General features: G+C 37.0%; 2 protein-coding genes across 2 annotated transcripts in view; one reads left to right on the top strand and one right to left on the bottom strand.

Annotated features, from left to right (window-relative positions):
* The window catches only part of LOC126367500 (protein Tob1), a 66834-nt gene extending 44430 nt beyond the window's left edge, over positions 1–22404 (bottom strand). Inside the window, exon 1 of the mRNA XM_050011043.1 lies at positions 22118–22404. The gene's annotated coding sequence lies outside the window, so the exon portion shown is untranslated. The remainder of the gene's footprint in view (positions 1–22117) is intronic.
* LOC126367462 (uncharacterized) lies at positions 9044–13416 on the top strand. Its single transcript, XM_050010973.1, has 2 exons — positions 9044–9330; positions 9946–13416. Exon 2 carries the CDS (start codon positions 9958–9960, stop codon positions 12439–12441), a length of 2484 nt encoding a protein of 827 aa, XP_049866930.1. The 5' UTR covers positions 9044–9330; positions 9946–9957; the 3' UTR covers positions 12442–13416.
* Positions 22405–22882: the final 478 nt, after the last annotated feature.

Raw genomic sequence — 22882 nt, 5'->3', positions numbered from 1 at the left:
ATGGAAGTATCGATAAAAATCGACCGATAACAGAATTTAGTATGTTTCATGCTATTGTTGAAAAGGTGTTGCCAACCCAACACAATAATTATTTTATACTTTTGGCAATACTTTCCCTTCGTATCCGATACTTGAACAGGGTACCTACAATTTTGTTGTATTTAGTTATCGTTGTAATAAGAAAGTTTGACGTCATGGAAGTATCGATAAAAATCGACCGATAACAGCATTTAGTATTTTTCATGCTATTGTTGAAAAGGTGTTGGCAGCCCCAACAAAATATTATTTAATACTTTTGGTAATACTTTGTCTTCTTCTCCAGCAATTCTGCATAATGTGTACTTATCGTGTGTTTGTCACATAATAAAAGTGCCAACATTGTCCAGCTGTTATCATTTACCAACACAACATGAGAAGCATCAGCAACACCTACCCACAAAAGGTTACTTTTCGCTACTATTTACAATACTTACTTGGTGCGTGTGTGTCTTTTGACCGATAATTACACATACCTACTTATATACACATGTATATTGAAGTTTAGACCTAAACGAAAATCCTGCTAGGTACTCGTATTTGGATAGGAAAGTCCAAAAGAACAATAAAATAAACATAACGTCGTCTTATAGTCAAAACCACGTAAGCATCTCTTTGAAAAATCACATTTTGATATGATTTTTTTTCTACAGAACCTTGATTTCTTTCAAATCAAATCAAATATACTTTATTACACAAAACTAAAATTTCAACAATCAGACATAACACATGAATACAGTACAATTTGGGCGGCCTTATTGCTCTAGAGCAATTTCTTCCAGGCAACCACCAAAAGGAAACAAGCATTTACAAACAACTTGGATGCGGGATGGTGCAATAAAAATAAATACCTAAAGGTAAAACTAAAGTTAATATAATAAATACTCTATACTGTACGTACATATATTAATAAATACTTACTCAATATTATATAATCCATATATACTAATTTCTTGATTTCTTTCTTATTTTGCAAAAATGAGATTTTAGAAAAATTACATTTTTTTTATTTGATTTGAAACTATTGTATCCAAATGTGGTTTTACAAAAAGATTCTTGCGAAGTTTTCACTGCATGGCGACGATGAGTAATAAAATGAAAAGCCTGATTAGCGAGCCAACCACCAAAACAATGAATGGTGGCAAACACAACGGAAGTATCATGATGGAATATTTTTCTGTCTCTTGAACGTATGCCAGTGAAATAAAAGAATATAAGTGCCTTGTTTCTGGCATAACCACAAATGATTTAAAATCCGAGCTTGTCTCGAATACAAGCACCGAAATTACATTTCTTTTACAATATGAGAGTTTTATAGTTTTGTAAGTAGTGTGTGAAGTCTCGGTAAATACGTCTACTTACCAATCACTGATTTTGTTGTTTATTTGAGTGAAAATTAATGAATGTTATTTTACGGTATACGAAAAATATTTCAGTGCCTAATAATAACACATAATAATAATTAGTGAGAGAAAACCAGTTCCTACTTACTCTCAGTCAGTGGTCTTTATGAGTTCGAATTAACATTTGAATCATAGATACTTGGTATCATGGTCTTGGTGCCAGGAATTGTGCCTGGTAAATAAATGGCAATAGGCTCGCCCTTTGTTAAAAGGGATTTAAACATAGGTATACTATACATATCTGCCTACCCCTTAGAGGATATAGGCGTGATGCTATGCTATGTTGTGTTATGCTCAATCAAATAAGGTACCCCCTTAGATGATAAGAGGCTGTTGACCTTGAAGACTCAATTTAGACTAAGATAACTATCTTATTATGTCCTTAGAAGGAAGATCGCAACCATGAGATAATAATAGCGGTCTGTATGCTAATTACAACGCGTAATCAGATGCAGCATACGGAAAGTTAGATCTTGTCTAATAATAGTTGGAAGGTCGACTTATATAACGCAGCAAACATACCTTTTAGATAAGGGAATTATGTATAAGACTATTTGAAAGGTTACATTCAATGCTTGACACTTTTATCGAACTGTGGTGTCTTAGCTCCAATTCTGGATTAGGAACGAATAATCGAATCGACTTCAGCTGCTTATCTTCGCCTGATGTGGAAACAACCTCCAATAATGTATTTCTCGGGAATGTGGGTTTCGTCACGATGTTTTCCTTCACCGCTGAGCACGAGGTAATCATTCATGATCCAAACATCAATTCGAAAACAAATTCGACAATCATTGATTTAAACCTGTGACCTCAAAGTGAAGGACAAGCGTTCTACCAACTGGGCTACCAAGAGTCGGGGCACATTCGACTGTGATTTTTCAAAAAGGAACTTACGTGGGTTTCATTATAAGACGACGTTATCTTCCCGGGAATGAGCAACAGATGAGTGCCCAGCCGTGGGACTTTTGTGAGCCAGTTTTTGTTTAAATTACGTGACAAAGTACCCTTACTACACTAATCAAATCCAACCTCGGCTTGAAAATTCACTACGAGTACAAACAATGAATTGCGAATGACAACAATGACAGACAGATTTCCATAGAAACTAAATAGATTAATTTGCCTAACTTTATTTAAGTTGCCTCCAGGCTTCTAATTATTGTGTGGTAATAGTCTCGGAGGCTTTTAGTTTACATAAATTAAATACTCGTCTGACATTTGCGGTGAATCTGCCACACTTTGTTTGGTGATAAGCCTTGGTAGTAAATGGTTTCTGTATTTAACTAGAAACAACTGAAGGAGTTTTAATGGGAATAAATTGAATATTATTGCCGTTGCCATTTCATAAACCTTAAAGGGTTAAAGAAAGAGAAGTAAGTAAGTAAGAAGAGTTGAAGAAAGGAGAACCATAATGAAGACTATAGAGAACCGGAGAGGAAATATGATTGGCCACCTGATACGACACGATTTATTTATGACAAACATCATAGAAGGAAAAATTTAAGGGAAGAGAGGAAGGGTTTTTTTTTCGCGGGTAGACTTTGACCTGTCAATACGTGTTTAATTAGCTCTGCATATTATATTTATTTAAAATTAACTAATTGGATATGCAATAAGTTTGAAGTTACCTAAGCCTAGACTGTGACACCACTCGCTCTCTCACAAACTTGCAACACTGCACCGCCATGGATAGCACAGCTGACCAATTGCTGAAAACTATGAGTGAATTATCAACTATGTTCAGCTCCAGGATGAGTGAGTTTGAGAAGAACTTTCGCCCAGACAGCACTCCCTCTAATCACACTGTAAAGTCACTGGCAGCTGAGTACGCTTCATTCAAGTCGTTTGTATGGAAGTCACTTGATGTCCTTCGATCGCAAGTCGAGCTCCTTGTACAGGCCCTGGATCGTATGGAGACTCACACCCGAAGAAAAGTCCTGCTCTTCCATGGGATCAAAGAAGAAGATGGTGAGATTACTGCTGACAAAATTCTGCCAATATTAACCTCCCAAATGAAGTTGTGCAAAGTCAACGCTGAGTGTTTTGAGTCCTGCCATAGATTGGGAAGTAAAAGGAGCAATAACCGGCCCATACTGGTGCGTTTTGCCACCATGAAGTTAAGATCCTCGGTATGGAATACCAAAACCACTTTGAAGGGATCCAAGATTTCGGTATCCGAATTCCTAACAAAGTCGCGACAGGATTTCTTCGTGTCAGCCCGAAACCACTTTGGCGTGAGGAATTGCTGGTCGTCGGAGGGAAACATTATTGTTCTGTTGCTAGATAAGTCGCGTAGGAAGATATTTTGCCAGGCCGATCTTAATGCCCTGATGGAACAGTTTCCAAAGCGCAAATCTGTAGCGGCGGCGGCGGACATTTGATTGCGGAATGCACTTGTAATTTGGCCGGGTTATATTGTATTTCGAATTTATATTGCTTTCTTTTTCAAATCGCAGGGTATGTTATCATTATTATTTAACTTCTAATTTGTAACTGTTCAACAACTTAATCAAAATTTTTATATAATTCTCTTAATTGTAGGTTAACAAAATATTGTTTTGATTCCTTTCAGTTGACGTTTAATTTTTTTTTTTTTTTGTTTTGGTTTTCCCCGAAGGGTAAGGCAAAGGGAACTATGCCCATACAGCCATGTCTGACGTATTTTTTTTCTTGGTGATTAATGAAATGATGAAAGGTGATGATGATGAAACCTAAGCCCCCACCCTCGGAGTAGACTCCTACTCCGAACCCCAAACGAATTAACTCAAAAGTCCGCATAAACTTTTGAGTTATGAAGCGGCTTCCCGGCACGAAGCGAAAATAGGCAGATACACTTTGTTTATTGAATACTCCAATATAATAACACTCGCGAATGTCTTCCGACTAACTTAATGCGATCATTAACCACAAAACACCACTTCGTATTAATTATTTAGATTACTCAATGAAGAAAGCAACTGTCCCGTTCCCGTTTCCCGCCGAAAAGCCGTTGACGTTTAAGTTAAGATGACATGTCATGATGACAGTTCCTGCGTTTTGTTTTTGCTTTTTTTCTGCTTCTTTTTTTTTTCGCATTGTTATGTATTGTGTTGTGTTTATAAAGTTAGTTAAGTTCAGAATCTTTCTGGTCAACCCTAGGCTGGGTATAATGAGGGTATAATAGTGATCTACTTTAAAAAAATAAAGAATTAATTAGCTTAAGTTATACATATATATTTATTTACTTTATTATTATTTATCTATAAAATAGACTATTAGTATGTTAATAGACAATGATTATTTAACTTGCTCTTCCTCTGACGAATATGAAAGTGCTCTAAGCGTTTCATCCGTCTCAGACTCTGAACCTCTTGAGGTAAAGCTCTCGGCAGTCTTTGATACCAGCTCCAAATTCCTTTCCCTCGTGCACATTAACGCGCAGAGCCTACCTCGTCAGTACAATGACCTTCTTGCATCCTTCAGCGCCGGCGTAGTTGACTGCATTCTTGTTTCGGAAACATGGTTAAAGCCCTCACTCCCATCTACATCTTGCTCTATTCCGGGTTACAAACTATACCGTAATGATCGTGTTGGGCTGCGTGCTGGTGGTGTGGGTATATATCTCCGTGGTAATATTCCTGCCAATCTGCTTACATCTTCTCCATCACAATATTCTGGGTCGGTGGAGTATCTCTTTCTTGATATCACTATCCATCATAAGAAACTACTACTGGGGGTCTTATATAGCCCCGATGACCAAGTGAATTATTTTCAAACAGTTGAAGATGTATTAGCTGATTACATACCTTGCTTTGACCATGTAATTCTGATGGGTGACTTTAACACCTGCTTGTTGAAAAATGATCACCGGTCTCACAGGCTTACTGACTTAGTCTCTTCCTTAAACCTACATATCTTACCTCTGTCAGCTCCCACTCACTACTTTCCTAATTGTAGGCCTTCTCTTTTGGATCTAATTATTGTATCTAATCCCAACTTAGTAGCTTCACACGGGCAAATGTCGGCTCCTTTCTCACATCACGACTTAATCTTTCTCTCATATAAGATTCGGCCGCCCAAATCTAAAGGTAAGGTATTGTTCATGCGCAACTTTCAGCATATGGACCTGGAACGCTTGAGAGAGGGTATTCAGGGCATTGATTGGTCCACAATTGTATCAATGGATTCCATTGATGATATGGTCCAGGCGTTCACGAATCAACTTTTAGCACTGTATGATGTCCATGCTCCTGTACGACCTGTGCGAGTCAAGCGAGCACCTGCGCCTTGGTTGACTCCTGTGATTAAGCGAACAATGGCTAAGCGTGACACAGCAAAATCTCGTTACAGGAAAGATCCTTCATGCGATAACTTCAATTCCTACAAAAAACTGCGCAACATCTGCAATCGAATGTGTAGGGATGCTAAACGTCGCTATATTCACACTAGTATACAAAATTTGTCCCAAACTCATGTGTGGAGATTTCTGCGAACTCTAGGTGTAGGAGGAACTACGGATACTTGTAAAAGTAATGTGGATCTGAATGCACTGAACTCCCACTTCTCCACTCCTCCAATTTCACTGGATGCTCATACGAGATCTGCTACTCTGTCCTATCTCTATGCTCTTGTCCCACCTGACTGTCCTTTGTTTTCTTTCGAGCCAATCACCGAGGTTTCCATTAAGAAGAGTATTCGGTCAATTTCGACAAAGGCTATCGGTAGTGACTGTCTAAGTCTTGACATGATCTTGCCCATATTGGATGATATTGCACCTATACTCTCTCACATTATTAATTATTCACTTAGATGCAATATCTTTCCTTCACTATGGAAGAAAGCCTTTGTCATTCCTCTTCCCAAAACCTCAAATCCATCTTCTCTCTCCCAGTATCGTCCTATATCCATTCTTCCTATTCTTTCTAAGGTCCTGGAGTCGGTTGTTCACAGACAGCTATTCTCCTACCTTGATTCGAATAATCTCCTCTGCCCTCTCCAATCCGGTTTTCGTCCCTTTCACAGCACTGTTGGGGCACTGCTGAATGTTACGGAGGACATTCGTCATGCGATGGATAACACCAAACTCACGGCGATTGTACTCTTGGACTTTAGTAGTGCGTTCAACTCTGTTGACCTTGACATCCTTTTGGGTACTCTTCACTCCGTTAACATCTCCCCCTCTGTGATTTCTTGGTTTCGTTCTTATCTCCTCGGTCGTCAGCAATGTGTCAAAGTGGATGGCCTATCATCCGATTGGACCTCTCTTTCAGCTGGCGTGCCTCAAGGCGGTGTTCTCTCTCCTTTACTTTTCTCAATCTTTATAAATACTATTTCTCACTTCATTTCTTCTTCCTTCCATTTGTATGCAGATGATTTACAAATTTACAGGCATTTTTCTCCCTGCGATGCCTCTGAAGCGATTGACGCATTAAATTCTGACCTATCAGCCATTAAATCGTGGGCAACTACTTTTGGTCTCCTTGTCAATCCCGCTAAATCACAGGCGTTGATCGTGGGTAGCAGTAGACTCAGAAGTATGCTTGACTGGAAGTCTTTTCCTCCGCTTGTCTACGACGGGATCCCTATTGCCTATTCTGAGAAGGCGAAAAATTTGGGGCTTATAATGGATTGTCATATGTCTTGGTCTTCTCATATTAATGAGCTGAGCAAGCGTATGCACTTCACGTTTCACTCTCTCAAGCGTCTCCAATTCTTCCTCCCTTTTCACACCAAGATTATGCTGGCGCAATCTCTCCTGCTCCCGATTCTCGACTACGCGGACGTCTGTTACTTGGATGTAACCGAGGAGCTGCTTAACAAACTCGAGCGTCTTCAAAATTTGGCGATACGTTTCATCTTCGGCTTACGCAAGTATGACCATATTTCTGAGTTTCGTGCGTCGTTAAAATGGCTCCCTATCCGACTTCGCCGTGATGTGCACATCCTTTCCTTCCTTTACAAAATTCTCTATGATCCTGGTACCCCTTCCTATCTACGGTCCCGCTTCCACCTCCTGCCCCCTCCCTCACGTTCTAGGCGTCCATGTATTACTAAGATGCTGGAGATGCCTAGGACCAATACCAATTTTGGCTTTCACTCATTTTCCGTCCGTGCAGCCATGCTCTGGAATAGGCTGCCGAGGGTAGTTCAGGAGAGTTCCTCTTACCTAATTTTTAAGAAGAGAGTCAAAGAGCACTTTTTATCCATAGAGTATTCGTAGTCTAAGTATATTGTTATATATATAATAGGTATGTATGTAGGTATAGTATATTTTATATGTGTATATATTTATAGAGGCTTAGGCATATGTTTGTGTATATATATATTTTTAAACGGTTTTATATGTAGATATAATTATTATAATGTATTTAATATATTGCACCTCTTTTTATTCTTCCGCAGTTACTCTAATACTACCTCTGGGTTGGCTGGAAGAGATCTCTCTTAGAGATAAGTCCACCCTTGTAAACGTCCATTTCTTGTTTGTGATGTAACTAGTTGTTAAGTGCAATAAAGTATATTCAAGGAGTAGACCTAGGAGAACATTTATGAAACAAATAAAAGAGAAGGTGCATGTCGTGTCGTATAAGTAGGTGAAGGATTTGGCGGGAAGAAGAGAGGAATGGCGATTACTCCACCGACAAGAGCGCAGCTCTTAAATAAAGAGAGAGAAAGGGTACATTTTTGAACGGTTCTTCGGTGTTTTTTTAATACTTAATTCTAAATTCTATTGTTTTCATTTTCAAAAATTAAAAGTAAGTATGTACTCTTTTGGTATTCGCCGTAGATAAGGTTTATTTATTTTATTTTTATTACCATTTATAAAGGGTACTTATACAAATCATATCCATCGTAGGTTTTCAACAACTTATGTGTCGCTACCCTTTTTGTCTGTTTAACATTTTACATTGGTAGGTACGTTTAGTTTCACGCATGTGATGTTTACTGTAATGATATGTCCCTGGGAATTGCTCACCTGAACAAACAGGTACATTCAACTGGTACTAGAACAATAATTGACGAGCATTCATTTATTTTCAGGGGCAATTATGTTTTTCTTTTCACTGATTTGCGTCATCAGCAAGATTTTACTGGCATGGTATTTATTCAGTAAGTATGTAGTATGAAAGAAACAATGTACCTATAGAAGTTGTTTTTCTTGCGATGTTTTTTTCTATATTTTACAGGGAATATGTATAACAACACACTTATAATTGGTTTGTTACTTTGAGGCTTGGTTTTTGGGTGATATGTAAAGAATTCTGTTTCTTTTTTATTTACCTTATCAAGCAAATATGCTTAAGAATATCAAAGCTTTATTGATTTAAAGACTATTCTAGATTATTGTAACATTTTCAAATAAATAAATAATTTACGAAGTAAATACATAATATTTATTAACTTCGTTAACTGAAATAATTTACGACAAGATGAACTAAGTACCCACTCTTCACCAAGCTTTCTGAACAACACACACACACTTTCTGCATGTATATTGTACTGAAAATAGCATTAGGTAAGGTACTACGTATATGTATGAGTTTGAACTCTACACCTTGGCAATAGTAGAGCTAACGAATTCTTACTTTTATTTGTTACGTCAAAAGTACCTACGCTATTTTAGTACCGTAGAATGCTGCAACATTGCCAACCAAGCGCAAGTTTGCCTAATTTGTTTCAACTGCGATATTTCCCATTTGGTTAGTTTTGTATTACTTCTGACTATTTGGTAAAAATTTTACATTATTATGGCAACATTTATTTTAATTTTATTTATGGTAACTTCAATATTGGTACGACAGTTGAGTAATGAAAGCAAGCGCGTGCGCGTAGTGATTGTAAGTGTCTGTTTAGAATTTGCTGTTTCTGCTTAAAAGAAAGTGTTTCAGAGCTGTGAGAACATTCCAATGTAAGTAAATACTACCTATTTCCCGTTGCTCTTTATATTTTTAAACAAATTGCTTGCTTTTACCTAGAAAGCCTAGTGGGCAAAGTTGTAGCGTGTTCTGGTATTTTCGGTGACACAACTTTGCCTAGGTCTAGGGTTGGCACTAGTAACATTTTGTGAATGTGAACCTCAATAAAGGTTTAATCATAAATTTATACTTTGGATTACCACTTACTCACTCATTCATTTGGTTGTTCTCCCAGTAGGAGTGCAAGTGGGTTAAAATGATTTTGTTTTAATTGTACTTAGGTAAGTCAATAGGTCACTAAAGATGTGCATCGGTCCATGAAACTGAACAATTTTTCCAAAAGAACATAGCTCGATACATTTTAAAAGAAAGCATCCATCCATTCAAGCGGTCTAATCAGCTGATCACCTTAACATTAGCTGACGATTTTTCTTTAAGAATTCTATAGATACATATAGGTTCCTCGAGTAAAGTTGTTCAGTATCAAGGGAAGATTTATATTCAACATTTTTGTGAAGTTGCAGTCACTCCATAAAGTATACAATGTGTACAGTGCCTGAGTAACACTGCATCAATTTTATCTTGACTTTCTCTTAATTATTTTGCAGTTAAATGAAAAAATGGCAAAAGAAAAGCGCAAAAGAAGAAAACCAGGTGCTCGCAGTTATGCTGACTACTCAGCGGAAATGTTGGAAGTAGCTGCAAATCTCGTAAGAGACAAAGTTATTTCATCATACGAAGCTGAAAAGCAATTTGGTATCCCCCGAAGAACAATTGTGAATAAATCACAAAACCTTCACAGCAAACCTTTTGGTCGGCCTACAGAGCTATCTACAGAAGAAGAAAAACATATCGCTAAAGTGGTGGATGTTTCAGCCGAATTTGGCTGTCCGCTTACTTTATTAGATTTGCGGATTGTAGTCCACAATTATCTAATTAAAACTGGAAAGCTAAGCCTATTTAAAGGAAAAATGCCGGGTGAACGTTGGGCCCGTGAATTTTTAACGCGTCACAATTTTGCACAAAGGGCCACTCAAAACATCAAAAAAAGTCGTTCTTCTAAGACCGTAGAGGAGTTGAACGAATACTTTAAAAATCTGGAAACTTCGCTAAACGACGTTCCCCCTTCTAACATCCTCAACTTTGACGAAACCAATTTGAGTGATGATCCTGGTTCCAAGAAATGCATTTTCAAAAGAGGGACTAAACATCCCGAAAGAGTGATCAATACTAGCAAAAGTTCTGTATCCATAATGTTCAGCGGAACTGCTGATGGACATTGCTTACCACCATATGTAGTGTATAAATCAGATCACTTGTGGTCTAGATGGTGTGAAGATGGACCAAAAGATGCTCGTTATAATAGGACAAAATCTGGATGGTTTGATATGGTTTGTTTCGATGATTGGTTCAAGACTATAGTCTTACCGTGGGCTAATTCTCGAGACGGCATAAAATTGATTATAGGCGATAATTTGGCATCGCACCTTAGCGTGGAGACAATTCAGTTATGCCAAACCCACAACATCAGATTTGTTTTCCTTCCTACAAATGCTACCCACCTTACTCAACCGCTAGACGTAGCATTTTTTGGACCGATGAAACGTCATTGGCGTCAAATTTTAACAAATTATAAAGCTACATACAGCACTGCAAACACCATCAACAAATGCCATTTCCCACAGCTACTAGAAAAATTAATGACTAAAATAAACATTACAAAGGAGACCAACATATGCAAGGGATTCGAAGGATCGGGAATATATCCTTTTAACCCGTCACGAGTGATGGTGAAAATACCAACAGTACAAGAAGAAAATACTCATCAGTTTGATGCTAGCCTTCTAAAATTCTTGCAGCAGAACAGGCAATCAAGACCAATTAAGACAGGCACACTTAATAAGCTTACAGTTGTACCTGGTAAATCTATATCAACGGAAGAAGCGGAAGAGCTAGCTAAAGCAAAAAAAGCGAGAAAAGATGCAAAAAAAGACGGAAAGAAAGCCAAAATAGATGCAAACAAAGCTATGAAAGATGCTAAAATAACCAACCAGAAAGCTAAAATAGACTCAAATTTACCAGGACCGTCGAAAACAAGAACGATTGTTAGAGAAGAGAGTATAAAACATGCTGAAATAAAAAATTCTGAATTAGAAAAAAGTGTTCCATCATCCATTGATACCTACGAGCTTGATAAAGAAAATGACAGTTGCATTCATAACAATTTGACACAATCACAATGTTTACCATCGGTGCAAAACAACTCTAACAGTCTTTTTGGTCTATGTGTTATTGCCGTAAATACTTATTTGCTGAACTCAGAAGTCATTTTAAATAATTTTGTACAACGCCTGAAAGATGTATCAAAGAATTCCGAAACTAATACACCGTTTTACAATAACACACCTAATTGCTTACAGATGAAAATTGTTGCAGGACCTAACAATAATCCAGAACCATCTGAAAAATCTAACCAGAAGCCAAAAATAATAATTACATCTAATATAGTTATAAACGCAGCCTCCGCTGAAAAAAATAATATCTTACGAGAAATAAGTACTGAAATAAATAAAAGGAAAAGAAGAAAAAGTACTACACGAAAACAGTCGAAAATTTGTAGAAAAAAGAGACACGTGTACAACAGCGATTCAAGCCTGACATCGCAGATTTCTTTTGACGCTGCTGACACAGATGATTCAGAGTATGAAAATTTCGATAGCTATATTGAGTCATGTTTGCAGGAACAAGAAGAACAGGAAAACGTTTGTCCGTTTGGGCTGAGCGATATTGAATTCTATACGCAAGATTGTCTAGGACTGCAAGAAGGCCGTTGGGTAATAGCGAAATTCGCTTCAAAAAAAAGTATTAAACATTTTGTAGGGGAAGTTATATCAATGAATGATAAAATTCCTACAGTGAAGTTTGCACGAAAAGTGAAAAATTCTAAGCGTCAGCAAGGAACAGTCTTTACCTATCCTTACATTGAAGACGTATTTACTGTGCAAGATTTGAACGATATCGTCGCGGTATTACCTGATCCCCAAGTTTCCAGACGAGGACATTTCATTTTCAATATTAATTTTGATAAATATAACGTACAATAAGCTAAATATAATTCATTAATAAAAAATAAAAAAATCTTTCGTGATACTGGCTAGTCCTGCATTCCTGTAAAATAATTTCTTTATCCGGTAAAAAAATATTTTGATTAGGTAGCTATTTCTGTTATTCCGTTAAGAATGATTAATAACTTTTTTGTGCTTTGCCTAGCTACATTAGATGTTAAGATAACTAAAAATGCCTACATTGCTCATTTAATGTTTGTTATGTTTAATTATATATTTTAGTACTTACCTATGTTTGTTATAATGTTCCTGTAACGTACCAAAGATTATATAAAATTAATTCACACACAGCCGCAAGCTTCCGACACGGTGACACGGACTACTAAAAACGTTGTTTTTCGAAAATTAGTTTTTTGACCACTAGCGACGCCCAGCCAGTCAACGGGTCAGATAAGTTTGTGGCACTATAATAAAATAACATGCGTACCTAAGATTTGTCTAAGATTATAAACATTTGTACCTAAGCAAATTAATGAATAATTGACTTGGTAATTTTGTAATTACCGTAAAAAAATAAAAATTCATAATATAAGTGGTGTCGATTTCTTTGCACAACCCTACAGGTAGCGCCATTTTTGTATGAAGAGTTTGTGGCGCCTGCTACAACTTTGCCTATTACCGGAGAAAAAAAAAACCCCCCGTAAATTGGCTATACTTTGAAAGCCGAGGACAAGAACGACATGTTATGCACACGGAAAAAAATGTGTACAAATAACGGCAACATATTTATTGAGTTATCGTTCTAGGCAAAGTTACGCCATTTACCTACAACTTTGCCTACGAATTTAAATACTTGAAATTTACAGAAACCACTACTAGTTCCAACTGTTTAAGCCATATATATTAGGAAATAAAGTTCATATTTCAACTAAAACTCTTTAGAAGTAATAAGGACTTATAGGTAATGATATGTTCAAAAAAAACCTCAAAATCCAGGCAAAGTTACAGCGTTCTACGGTAAGCAGTTCATACCGCATTTCAATAGGCCAGTTACCAACTAGTCAAATTGTTTACTTTTCATTAAATGTCAAAACACGAAATTACTATGGGATTTCTATCAAAAAGCATTAAGCGTCAAAGAAAAACGTGACAAAATGTCGTACTTATTATTACATTTTCCTTTATTAAAAGTCATAATAAGTTAAATAGAAAAAATAAAACGTTATTTGTCACCTTTAGATCTGTCTTTATTTAATAATCAGAATTTCATAATTTATCTTTGACCTAAGAAACTACCCAATTATATTACTTTAAACTATACAATTTTGAATAAGTAGATTGATTTATAAGTTGATAGCTTCGTTTTATTTACTTATGTATTTTATCAATATTATTGTGTGTGTTTATTTTTAAAATCTAAAATCGGCAGTTTAAAAACTTCGAAGTGGGGATGAAAGGGCCAGATATAGCATCATGCCTATATCCCAGAAGGGGTAGTCAGAGGCGTGAAAACCCCAGCTTGTATGTCTTTAAAGTCTTCATTGCAATTAATTATTTAAAACTGTTTCGTTTGCTTTTATAAATTTGTGTGCTTAGGGAAAACTCACGAAGAATAAATAAAGATCAAAGATTAAGGGGTCCTTCCTCATTCTGTCCATGTGGATTTCTCGACCTGTGACGTCATTATGTAGACGTCGACACGCGCTACATTGCTACCTAATAATTTAGTTAACACGCTCGTCTCGGCTTGACAACAGCTGCGGGTTCGAATCCATTCCGAGCTAGAATTTATCGATTTATTCTCTTTATCCAGTAAGTATATAAACCTAAGTTGTGTTTCATTCCTGACAAATTCTATCTAAGTAACTTTTATTTTGTGAATTCCGGCTATTTTGTTCTTTGATTTTGATTTTATAATTAGGTACTTACATACTTATATTTCTAGCCGAAATAATTTAGTGTTGTCATATGAATCGTGGTGAAATCTTCACATTAATACGTAGCATACTTTTAGTTTTGGCAACGCTGTCCATATCTCGCGGTTCATTGCAAGTGGTTATGTCAGACTTGGCAAGTCTTATATCTCTTGCGACCTTAAAGTAAAGAAGCCGAATGGGTTTCTTCAGATATTATGGCAACACTGGGTTACGGAGGTCCCGGGTTCGAATCCCGGCGGGGACAAATCACAAGAATCACTTTGTGATCCCTAGTTTGGTTAGAACATTACAGGCTGAATACCTGATTGTTCAAAAAGTAAGATGGTCCGTGCTTCGCAAGCCACGTTAAGTAAGTATGTAGTCGTTAGATGAGTCATGTCAGGGGCCTATGGCGGCTCAGTAATAACCCTGACACCAGGGTTGATGGGGTTGGTAATCCCCCTCACAATCCACACGATAGAATAGAGAAGACTGGGTTATCATTATTTAAAATCGTTTGTTCTGTTGACAACCGAATATAAATCGTTTAGTCTAGTAACAGAACTTCTAAATAGTTTAAACTAGATTAATTAACAGCTACTCTAAAGCTTTTTTGTTCTAATCAATCAACTGCAGACTTAATTTAGGTTACCTACAGTAAGGCCGGCAAGATAACGTAACAGGCTTAAATTGAACTCAGTTAAGTTAATCATAAAGTTATGTAAGTTGGTAAACAACGCGAAGCTTAATCAATTCAAATTAGTGCAACGCTAATGAATTACAAAAGAACAATGTTTACTACATGAGGTATTTATAAAGTGAAATACGAACTCTTCTAACGTAAAAATAATAATAGACTGATTTCGATGCGATAAAATAAAATTCTGTAGTTCCATTGAGCAAATAGTCATATCGCGTGTTTTGTTTATCAAGCCATCTCAATACCCGCGTAGTTTTACTCTGCTGGCATTTGAGTCACGTCAAATTTGTAATACAACTATTTCATTTAAGTATACTATGTTGTTTTCCGGATGTTTGGGTCTAATAGGAGTGTCGTTGTGGTTCATTGATTGTAGTAATCAATTTAATGTCCTTTCCGGGGTTGACAGCTATGTTGTTGTTGGTATAGGCTCATCAGCATTTAAGTGTTTGTCATTATGCAGCTTTTGATTTTTATTAATTTGTAACTTAGATTAACACCAGTGTAATGGTTGGATGACATTGTGAGGTACGCCGCAAGCAATAGATGAGAAAGGAAAGGAGGCTTGTAGAGTGGGTGGATATAAGCTGAGTAGATAGATAGAACTTAGGTTATGGATATGAAATGTTCGAAATAAAGTATATATTTTTTGTTATTTTTATGATCAAACGTCAAAAGCATTAAATACACCGAAGCATAAGTTTCTTGAAAGTTACTGAACCGAAAATTAATTACTTACATACACACAGTTGTACTCCGTTGTTACGTACACTGTTACTACGTAAAAGATAATCAATCCATCACAACATGTAGAGACTGATTTCCACTGAATCATTATCATGATATAAATAGACTATTATAGAAGGTAAATTAGTATAAAACTGTTGTCAGGGAAAAGGCCTCGAGCTCGCGTGACTTGGAGGTAAAAACGAAGAGGTAAATTAGACCTGACGGGTGGTGTCTTCTACGTGTCATCATGGCTAACATTATAGTAAAAGCCCAAACAACCTTGAATACAGGGTGTTAGTGACATCGTAACGAATACTGTGGGGCGTGATTCAGACCATGATTTTGTGTTAATATCAAATGGAATTCTCATTCCTTTTTATTTTAGTTCTTTTGTTTTACCAAACTAATAATAAGTATTAAATAAGTTAACACAATAGGATACTTTTTACTAAACGTCAGAACACGAAATTACTATGGAATTTGTATGAAAAGCACACTGTGACGTCATAGAAAACCGTGATAAAATGTCGCACTTACTATTGCGTTATTCTTGATTAAAATTAAAAAAATAAGTTGAATAGATAAAATAAAACCATTTTTACAGTTTTAGATCTATCTTTAGTTAGTAATTAGAATTTCATAATTTATGTTTGACCTAGGAAACTACGCAATTCGAACTTTCGTACCTTATTAAGTAGTTAAGAAGGACTATTTTCATTGCAAAGACTGAAGGGTTTTTACCGACCTAAATACACATTCTCAGAACCACTCGGCTTGCGGATATCTTTGTTAAGTAAGATCAGTATTGATGAGATAGGAACCGAAAGTAAAGCGAAATACAAATACCTCCTAACTTGATTCTTACATTCGTGTAGTGTCCTTGACAGTTTGGCTGTATGCCGATGGCTGGGTGGTGTATTGATTGGTTTTCTCCCAGCACGTGTGTACCAAAACGAGAGCTCTTTAAGTAACGGGAAGGCCTGATGACGGTAAGACCCTTACTTTACTTACTTCTTCTATCGTGTGGATTGTGAGGTGGATTACCAACCTCATCAAACCTGGTGTCAGGGTTACTATTGAGCCGCCAAAGGCCCCTGACATAGCTCATGTAACGACTACTTACTTACATCAGTAAGTAGTATACGGGTCAACGGCTTAACGTGCCTTCCGAAGCACGGATCATCTTGCTTTCGGGCAATCTGGTGATCAGCCAGTAATGTCCTTACCAAACTAGGGACCACAAAGTAGTTTTTGTGTTATGTCCCCACCGGGAATCGAACCCGGGATCGTGAGCTCAACGCTCAACCACTGGACCACGGAGGTCGTTGTTTAAATATGCTTTAATTACTTACTTAAATATGCTTTAAGTTTTTTATGAACGAATAATTCTATTCGTTTGGATTTGCTTAAAAGAGATCGCAAATACCATCTTCATGTTGATATAATAGCGTAAAGACTTAAACTGGCTTTCTGATTATTAAGGAACAAAGACTGACTACTGCCGAACTGTCCTATGTGTTAAATGTGTAATAAAGATTTTTTGACTGGTTGAAGTTTTGGTAGCATCTAGCTGAATAGTTTACATATAGACGGCGATATGGTTCACCGCCTATTAAATTGGTCAAACAGAAAGCTCGGTTAGGTGTGAGTACTTAGTTCATCTTACGATGGATGTACCTCTGACTACGCCATTGCAATATAAAAAAATACTAAATAGGTACTTTACATGTTAGAAACAATAAACAGTCATAAAGGTGATTGGAGTCTCCTTTTAAGAGTACTGCCTGTGTCAGGATCACCTCAAATGTCACTCGAAATATCTGTGATATAGGTGAGCTTATGTTATATTATGATTACATAATACAATATTAAAAAAAAGAGAAGAAAAAAAATAAAAGAGAAGGTGCAGGTAGTGTCGTATCAGGAGGTGAAGGTTTTGGCGGGAAGAAGAGAGAAATGGCGATTACTCCACCGACAAGAGCGCAGCTCTACTAAATAAAGAGAGAGAAAGAGAGAGAGAGAGACATAGAGAGAGAGAGAGAGAATACAATATTATTATTCTAATTCAAAACCCAAATAATTTCCTTTAACATCCTAACAGATTCAATATCAACTGGCACTCTATCAATCAAATCGTCCCGATCGCTAAGGTCGCAGATCGCAGAGGTAACTCGTTAGTGTTGCCTATGCGCATTTGTTGACAATACAATTTTGGCGACGCGTCCGTCTGGCGTGCGCGAGAGCACGTCAACCTTGACACCAATACGTGTGCCATTACGGCTCCATTGAGGCTGGGGCATACACCCGGCGTTTTGGTGCCACAAGGCTAGATTAGGTGATCTGTGCTGACCTGGCCCGTGTTCTGTCATTTGAAAGAATCAAAGGAAAAAGTATAATTTATTATTAGAGGACAAATTCGAATGAGCAAAGAAAGATGGACCCGGAGATTGTTGGAGTGGCGCCCACAAGCATTCACAAGACCGAGAGGAAGACCACCAATGAGATGGAAGGACGACATCGTGCGGCACGCAGGATATGGCTGGATGTCGATAGCCCAAGATCGTCAAAAGTGGAAGAGGCCTACGTCCAAAATTTGATATGAATTTAGGCTGATATAGATAGATTATTAGATGACGCCGCAGTAACTATACAAAAATAAAAAAAATACACACAAAATGGTATATCAGAAACATATAGTGTGTTAGTGACATCGTAACGAATACCTACTGACGGGGACGATTCAGACCATGATTCTGAGTTAATATCAAGTGGAATTTTTCGTCGCAAAATTCGTGTTTTTTAGTTTTTTTTTTTTAATTATTTTCAAATCTATACTTTTGTGATGAAAAATTCCACTTGATATTAACTCAGAATAATGAGCTGAATCATCCCTCTCAGTATTCGTTACGATGTCACTTACACCCCGTACAAATATATACAGGTAGCCATACAAGTAGGTGTAGGTGTTAAACAAGCCAAGAACAGCCTGTATAACAAGAAAAGTACATAAACATAGTTGAATGAGCGTCGTTTCTTTAGTTGAGAAGTCCTTTATAATTTTTTCAACATATTTATTTGTGTAGGCTCCATTGAGGCTGGGGCATCTACCCGGCGTTTTGGTGTCACAAGGCTAGATTAGGTGATCTGTGCTGACCTGGCCCGTGTTCTGTCATTTGATAGAATGAAAGGAAAAAGTATATTTTTTTTTTAAGTTTTTTTTTAACAAGTAATAGGCGTGATAGCGTGTCTTATGTATCTAAAATTCCAGTTAAAAGCAGAGAGAATACGTCGCTCCCACAATACAGGAGACCCCACCGATAATTAACATAAATGAAGGGAAAAGTAGGTCGTTAATTTCCCAGTTCCATTACCGAGTAATTAATGAAAAAAAATGTTAAGGGGTTGTCTCTATTGAATCTCCATTCTTACATAATGCCTACTATAATATAGGTAATAAGTAGGCACTTTTATAATTGATTTTGTAATTTTAGGTACTCACCTAAAGTTTATAAAAAAGGCATATTTTTATAAGTACTTGAGTATCCGAAAACCATTTTTAAAGGCCTTCGTGATACAATTTATTAGAACATCAATCATTTTGAAGTTCGCACAAAGTCATGGAAACTGTAGAGTATTTTGTCGAGTCACGAGTCGTGAAATATGCAAGTATATTTAATATATATATATATTATGTGTGTGTGTATATTTGTGTGTTGTTTATTTTTAATATTTATTTTAAATGTAATAAAGAGCTTTTGTATTCTTCTTCTATCGTGTGATATCAGGGTTACTGAACTGCCAAAGGCCCCTCATGTAACGACTACAAAGTAATTTTTGTGATATGTTCCCACCGGGAATCGAACCCGGGACCTCCGAATCGTGAGCCCAACGCTCAACCACTGGTCCACTGGTCGTTTTTGTGTTGTATTATATATTATATAATAAAATCATTAAGCTGAACAATAATAGAGGTTCAAATTGTTTTTGTTTTCTTCTCATGTAGAGCGCGGTCACATCATCAATAACATTAGGAAACCCGTATTCCCGAGAAATTCGTTTTGGAGATCAGTGACGAAACTTTTATATAGGGCTAAATAACCCAAGGGTTAGGGTTGATGGATTGAATATATGAAGAATCTCGCTTCGTTTTGCTCGTTTTAACAAAATGGTCTTATGTCAAATTCAATTTCAAAAATATCTTTATTCAGTAGGTAACATAGTTACACTTTGAATCGTCATTTTTTACATAAAGAACGTCTCATCTGCCTAAAACTAACGCAGTCAAAATTATAAGTACTCATTCTAATGTGTCTTTCTAGTGTTCTTTACATTTATCTATTGTATTAGGTAAGTACCTATTAGGTAAAAACAATTGAAACACCACCAGCTCTATAAACAAAAGCAAAAGTAAACGTTTGGTGTAAATTTAGGTTTTTGGTTTGAGAATCGACAAACACGCGCGATAAAAATCCAATAAGCACTTTATGGCAGCTTCGGGCGGAAGGCGATACACTTTACCAGCGCAATTTGTTTAACGAAAACAAGATTACTTTCTTCAAGGAAAAAAGAAATTAAAAAAAGAAGACTTATTCCTCTATTTTTCAGTGTGTTACGTTTTTTAGCGGTGAACATATAAGCTGTGTTTTACTACTTTTTGTTTATTAATAAATATCCTAATAAAATGAATTATGTAGAGTCATGACTATTATTTTAAGCGACCACAGAGCAACCTATTCTCTAAGTAAGAGAGTAAAATTTTTATGACAAAAGAAAAAGATGATCATCCGAGATATTTATGGTTTGTATTTTATTGTCTATGCGATAAAGCCTCGAATGGTTTCTATGCTTTTCTATGTAAATATGTATTGAATATTACTTTTAGATTTTGCTAGTGCAATAATTACGGTACTGTTTTTGAAAATGCTAAACGTGTATATAGTGAGTATAGCGAAATATTAATTATCTTAGCATAAGAAAAAAAGATAATTTCAACTAAAACTTACTAAAAGTCGATAAAGAATGTGAGCACTCGTGTGGAAAGTGGAAAAAGTTTTTGAGCGAATTTCACAATGTTTTACTGCGGCCTTTATTTAAAAACTTTTTTCGAACATAAATATTTTTTAAATTGAGAATTCTATTGTATTTACTCGCTGCTTCCACTGGAAGGAATCTTTTCAATTTAATTGACAAAAAATTAAAAGACACCTACCGTTTATAAAGAAGGTATCAACCAAAGAACAAATGAAATATGAAAGTAATTTTAAAAAACTCCCTTTTCGAGAATTGAAGGAACTTAAAAGTTATTTTCACAATAGGATGGTATGGGCTTCAGCTTTTCGTAGTAATTGTTTTCAAATTGGAGCTTCAAAACGATTATTTCATCTTGCCTTTTTAAAGAAATTAACTTTTTTGAAGAGACTGCAACTGAAAATTTCAAGATAAAATTTGTAACTTTCAGTACTTTTTGAGCTGTAAAAGAATTTGGGGAGGAAAATGAAGGTTATTTTATGCTTGAATTAAAAAGGTTCGACAGTTTGGTGGCAAAAGGTATTAATTATCTACTGTAATCCCTTTAATTTACGTCGCTAGTGACATTAAGAAAATCGCAAGTTTGACCCCGAATTTGCTTTGAACCGAGAAAGGTGAAAGGTGACCTGGGGAGTCTTGTAATACCGACCCCTTCCACGTAAGTAATAGACAAAGTTTAGAATTAACACCGTGTGCACACAGCGAACGTTACCAACCAATTTTAAGCTTCAACAGCTTCGAAAATATGATTTGTATCGTAATTTATCGTTGACTGAATGAACGCTCGTCTGAACACTTGCCAGCGTATCAGTTGGCTTGATTTACGCAGCGAGCTGTAGGTCATGAACATCATGCCACCGCCTGATCGAACACCTGGCCACCGCCAAAGACACTCATAATCATTACGAGGTAATAAAACAATTTCAGAGATGACACCACGAACCTTCATAACTTTTCAAACTTTAATTTATTCCACGACAATTTGTACTTGAAGAATATAAATAAGCAGACGGCATTTGCATTTCAGGCTGAACATAATGCGTTGTCGAGTCGACTCAATACTAAACCGCAACCTTGGTTATGAGACGTTATCGCATTATTTATTCCGAGCACGCGCCGAAGATCGCGGAGCCGTGAAAATGATTCGTTCTTCTCTCGAAGAACAACACGTGACAACAGATTGTAGGTACCTGCTGCATACGTTCCAAACAACGATCAAAACATAAGCGTAACTAAACGTAAACGCAAACAGACGCGGCCTTGAACGTTAAACAGATCGCCTGAAATACGCGGTGCGAGGAAATAGCCGCGATGAAAATACGAGCACGTGATAGTTACGTACCTCGCGTACAGTTGGAGAAAATCGATGGTGCTTGCCACTCGGCGACCGGCGGCGGACTGAGCCACTGTGTCAGCGGAACGCGCCCCACCCGAGCCTCGCTCGCCTGACTATCACAGTTTTAATAGAAAAATATTTTCACCCTTATCACTTTTTAAAAATACGGGTTGAGCACTTAGCAATCAGGCGGCGGTTGTGAGTTTGTTTCGCGTGATGCTGCGCGGGTCGCGAGTGGCGCAGTGGCGCGAGGCGCTAGGTCGGCGTGGAGCGGCGGACTGCCGCCGTGGCGGACCGGCTGCGAGCTCCCCCCACCGCCGTGACGTCTGCGATGGTGGAAATTAACAGCTTCCCGAGCGAGGGTCGCCGATGTAGGTCACGGGGACTGGGCTGCACTTGCCCATTCTACCGTCACCACTTGACAAGTTTAAGGACAGTTGTCATTAAACACATAAGATTTGTATTTTGTAGCGATAGGTAGCTACGAGATCGTAGCACTCGACTACGTAGGCCCCCGGCGTAGCCGCTGCTTGTTGATTTTCTTAATATACACTAATCGTTAATTGTTTGTAGCTGTATAATTCAGTTTGTACTGATTAAAAAACTATTTTTTTGTTGGCGTACAAAATGCAAGCCAATTTTGGCGTTGACGACCTTAGCGACTATGGTTGAACAGGCACCTAGAGTAAGGCTGTGAATGATAAAAAAACACACCTTTCAAGATCATAACGTGCCTAATTAAATTAACTTATAAATATTTTTTTATCGTAG

Source organism: Pectinophora gossypiella, chromosome 6 (genome assembly GCF_024362695.1).
Source record: "Pectinophora gossypiella chromosome 6, ilPecGoss1.1, whole genome shotgun sequence".
Taxonomy (NCBI): Eukaryota; Metazoa; Arthropoda; class Insecta; order Lepidoptera; family Gelechiidae; genus Pectinophora; species Pectinophora gossypiella.
The sequence above is the reverse complement of the archived record's forward strand: the minus strand, read 5'-3'. Positions and strand labels throughout refer to the sequence as shown.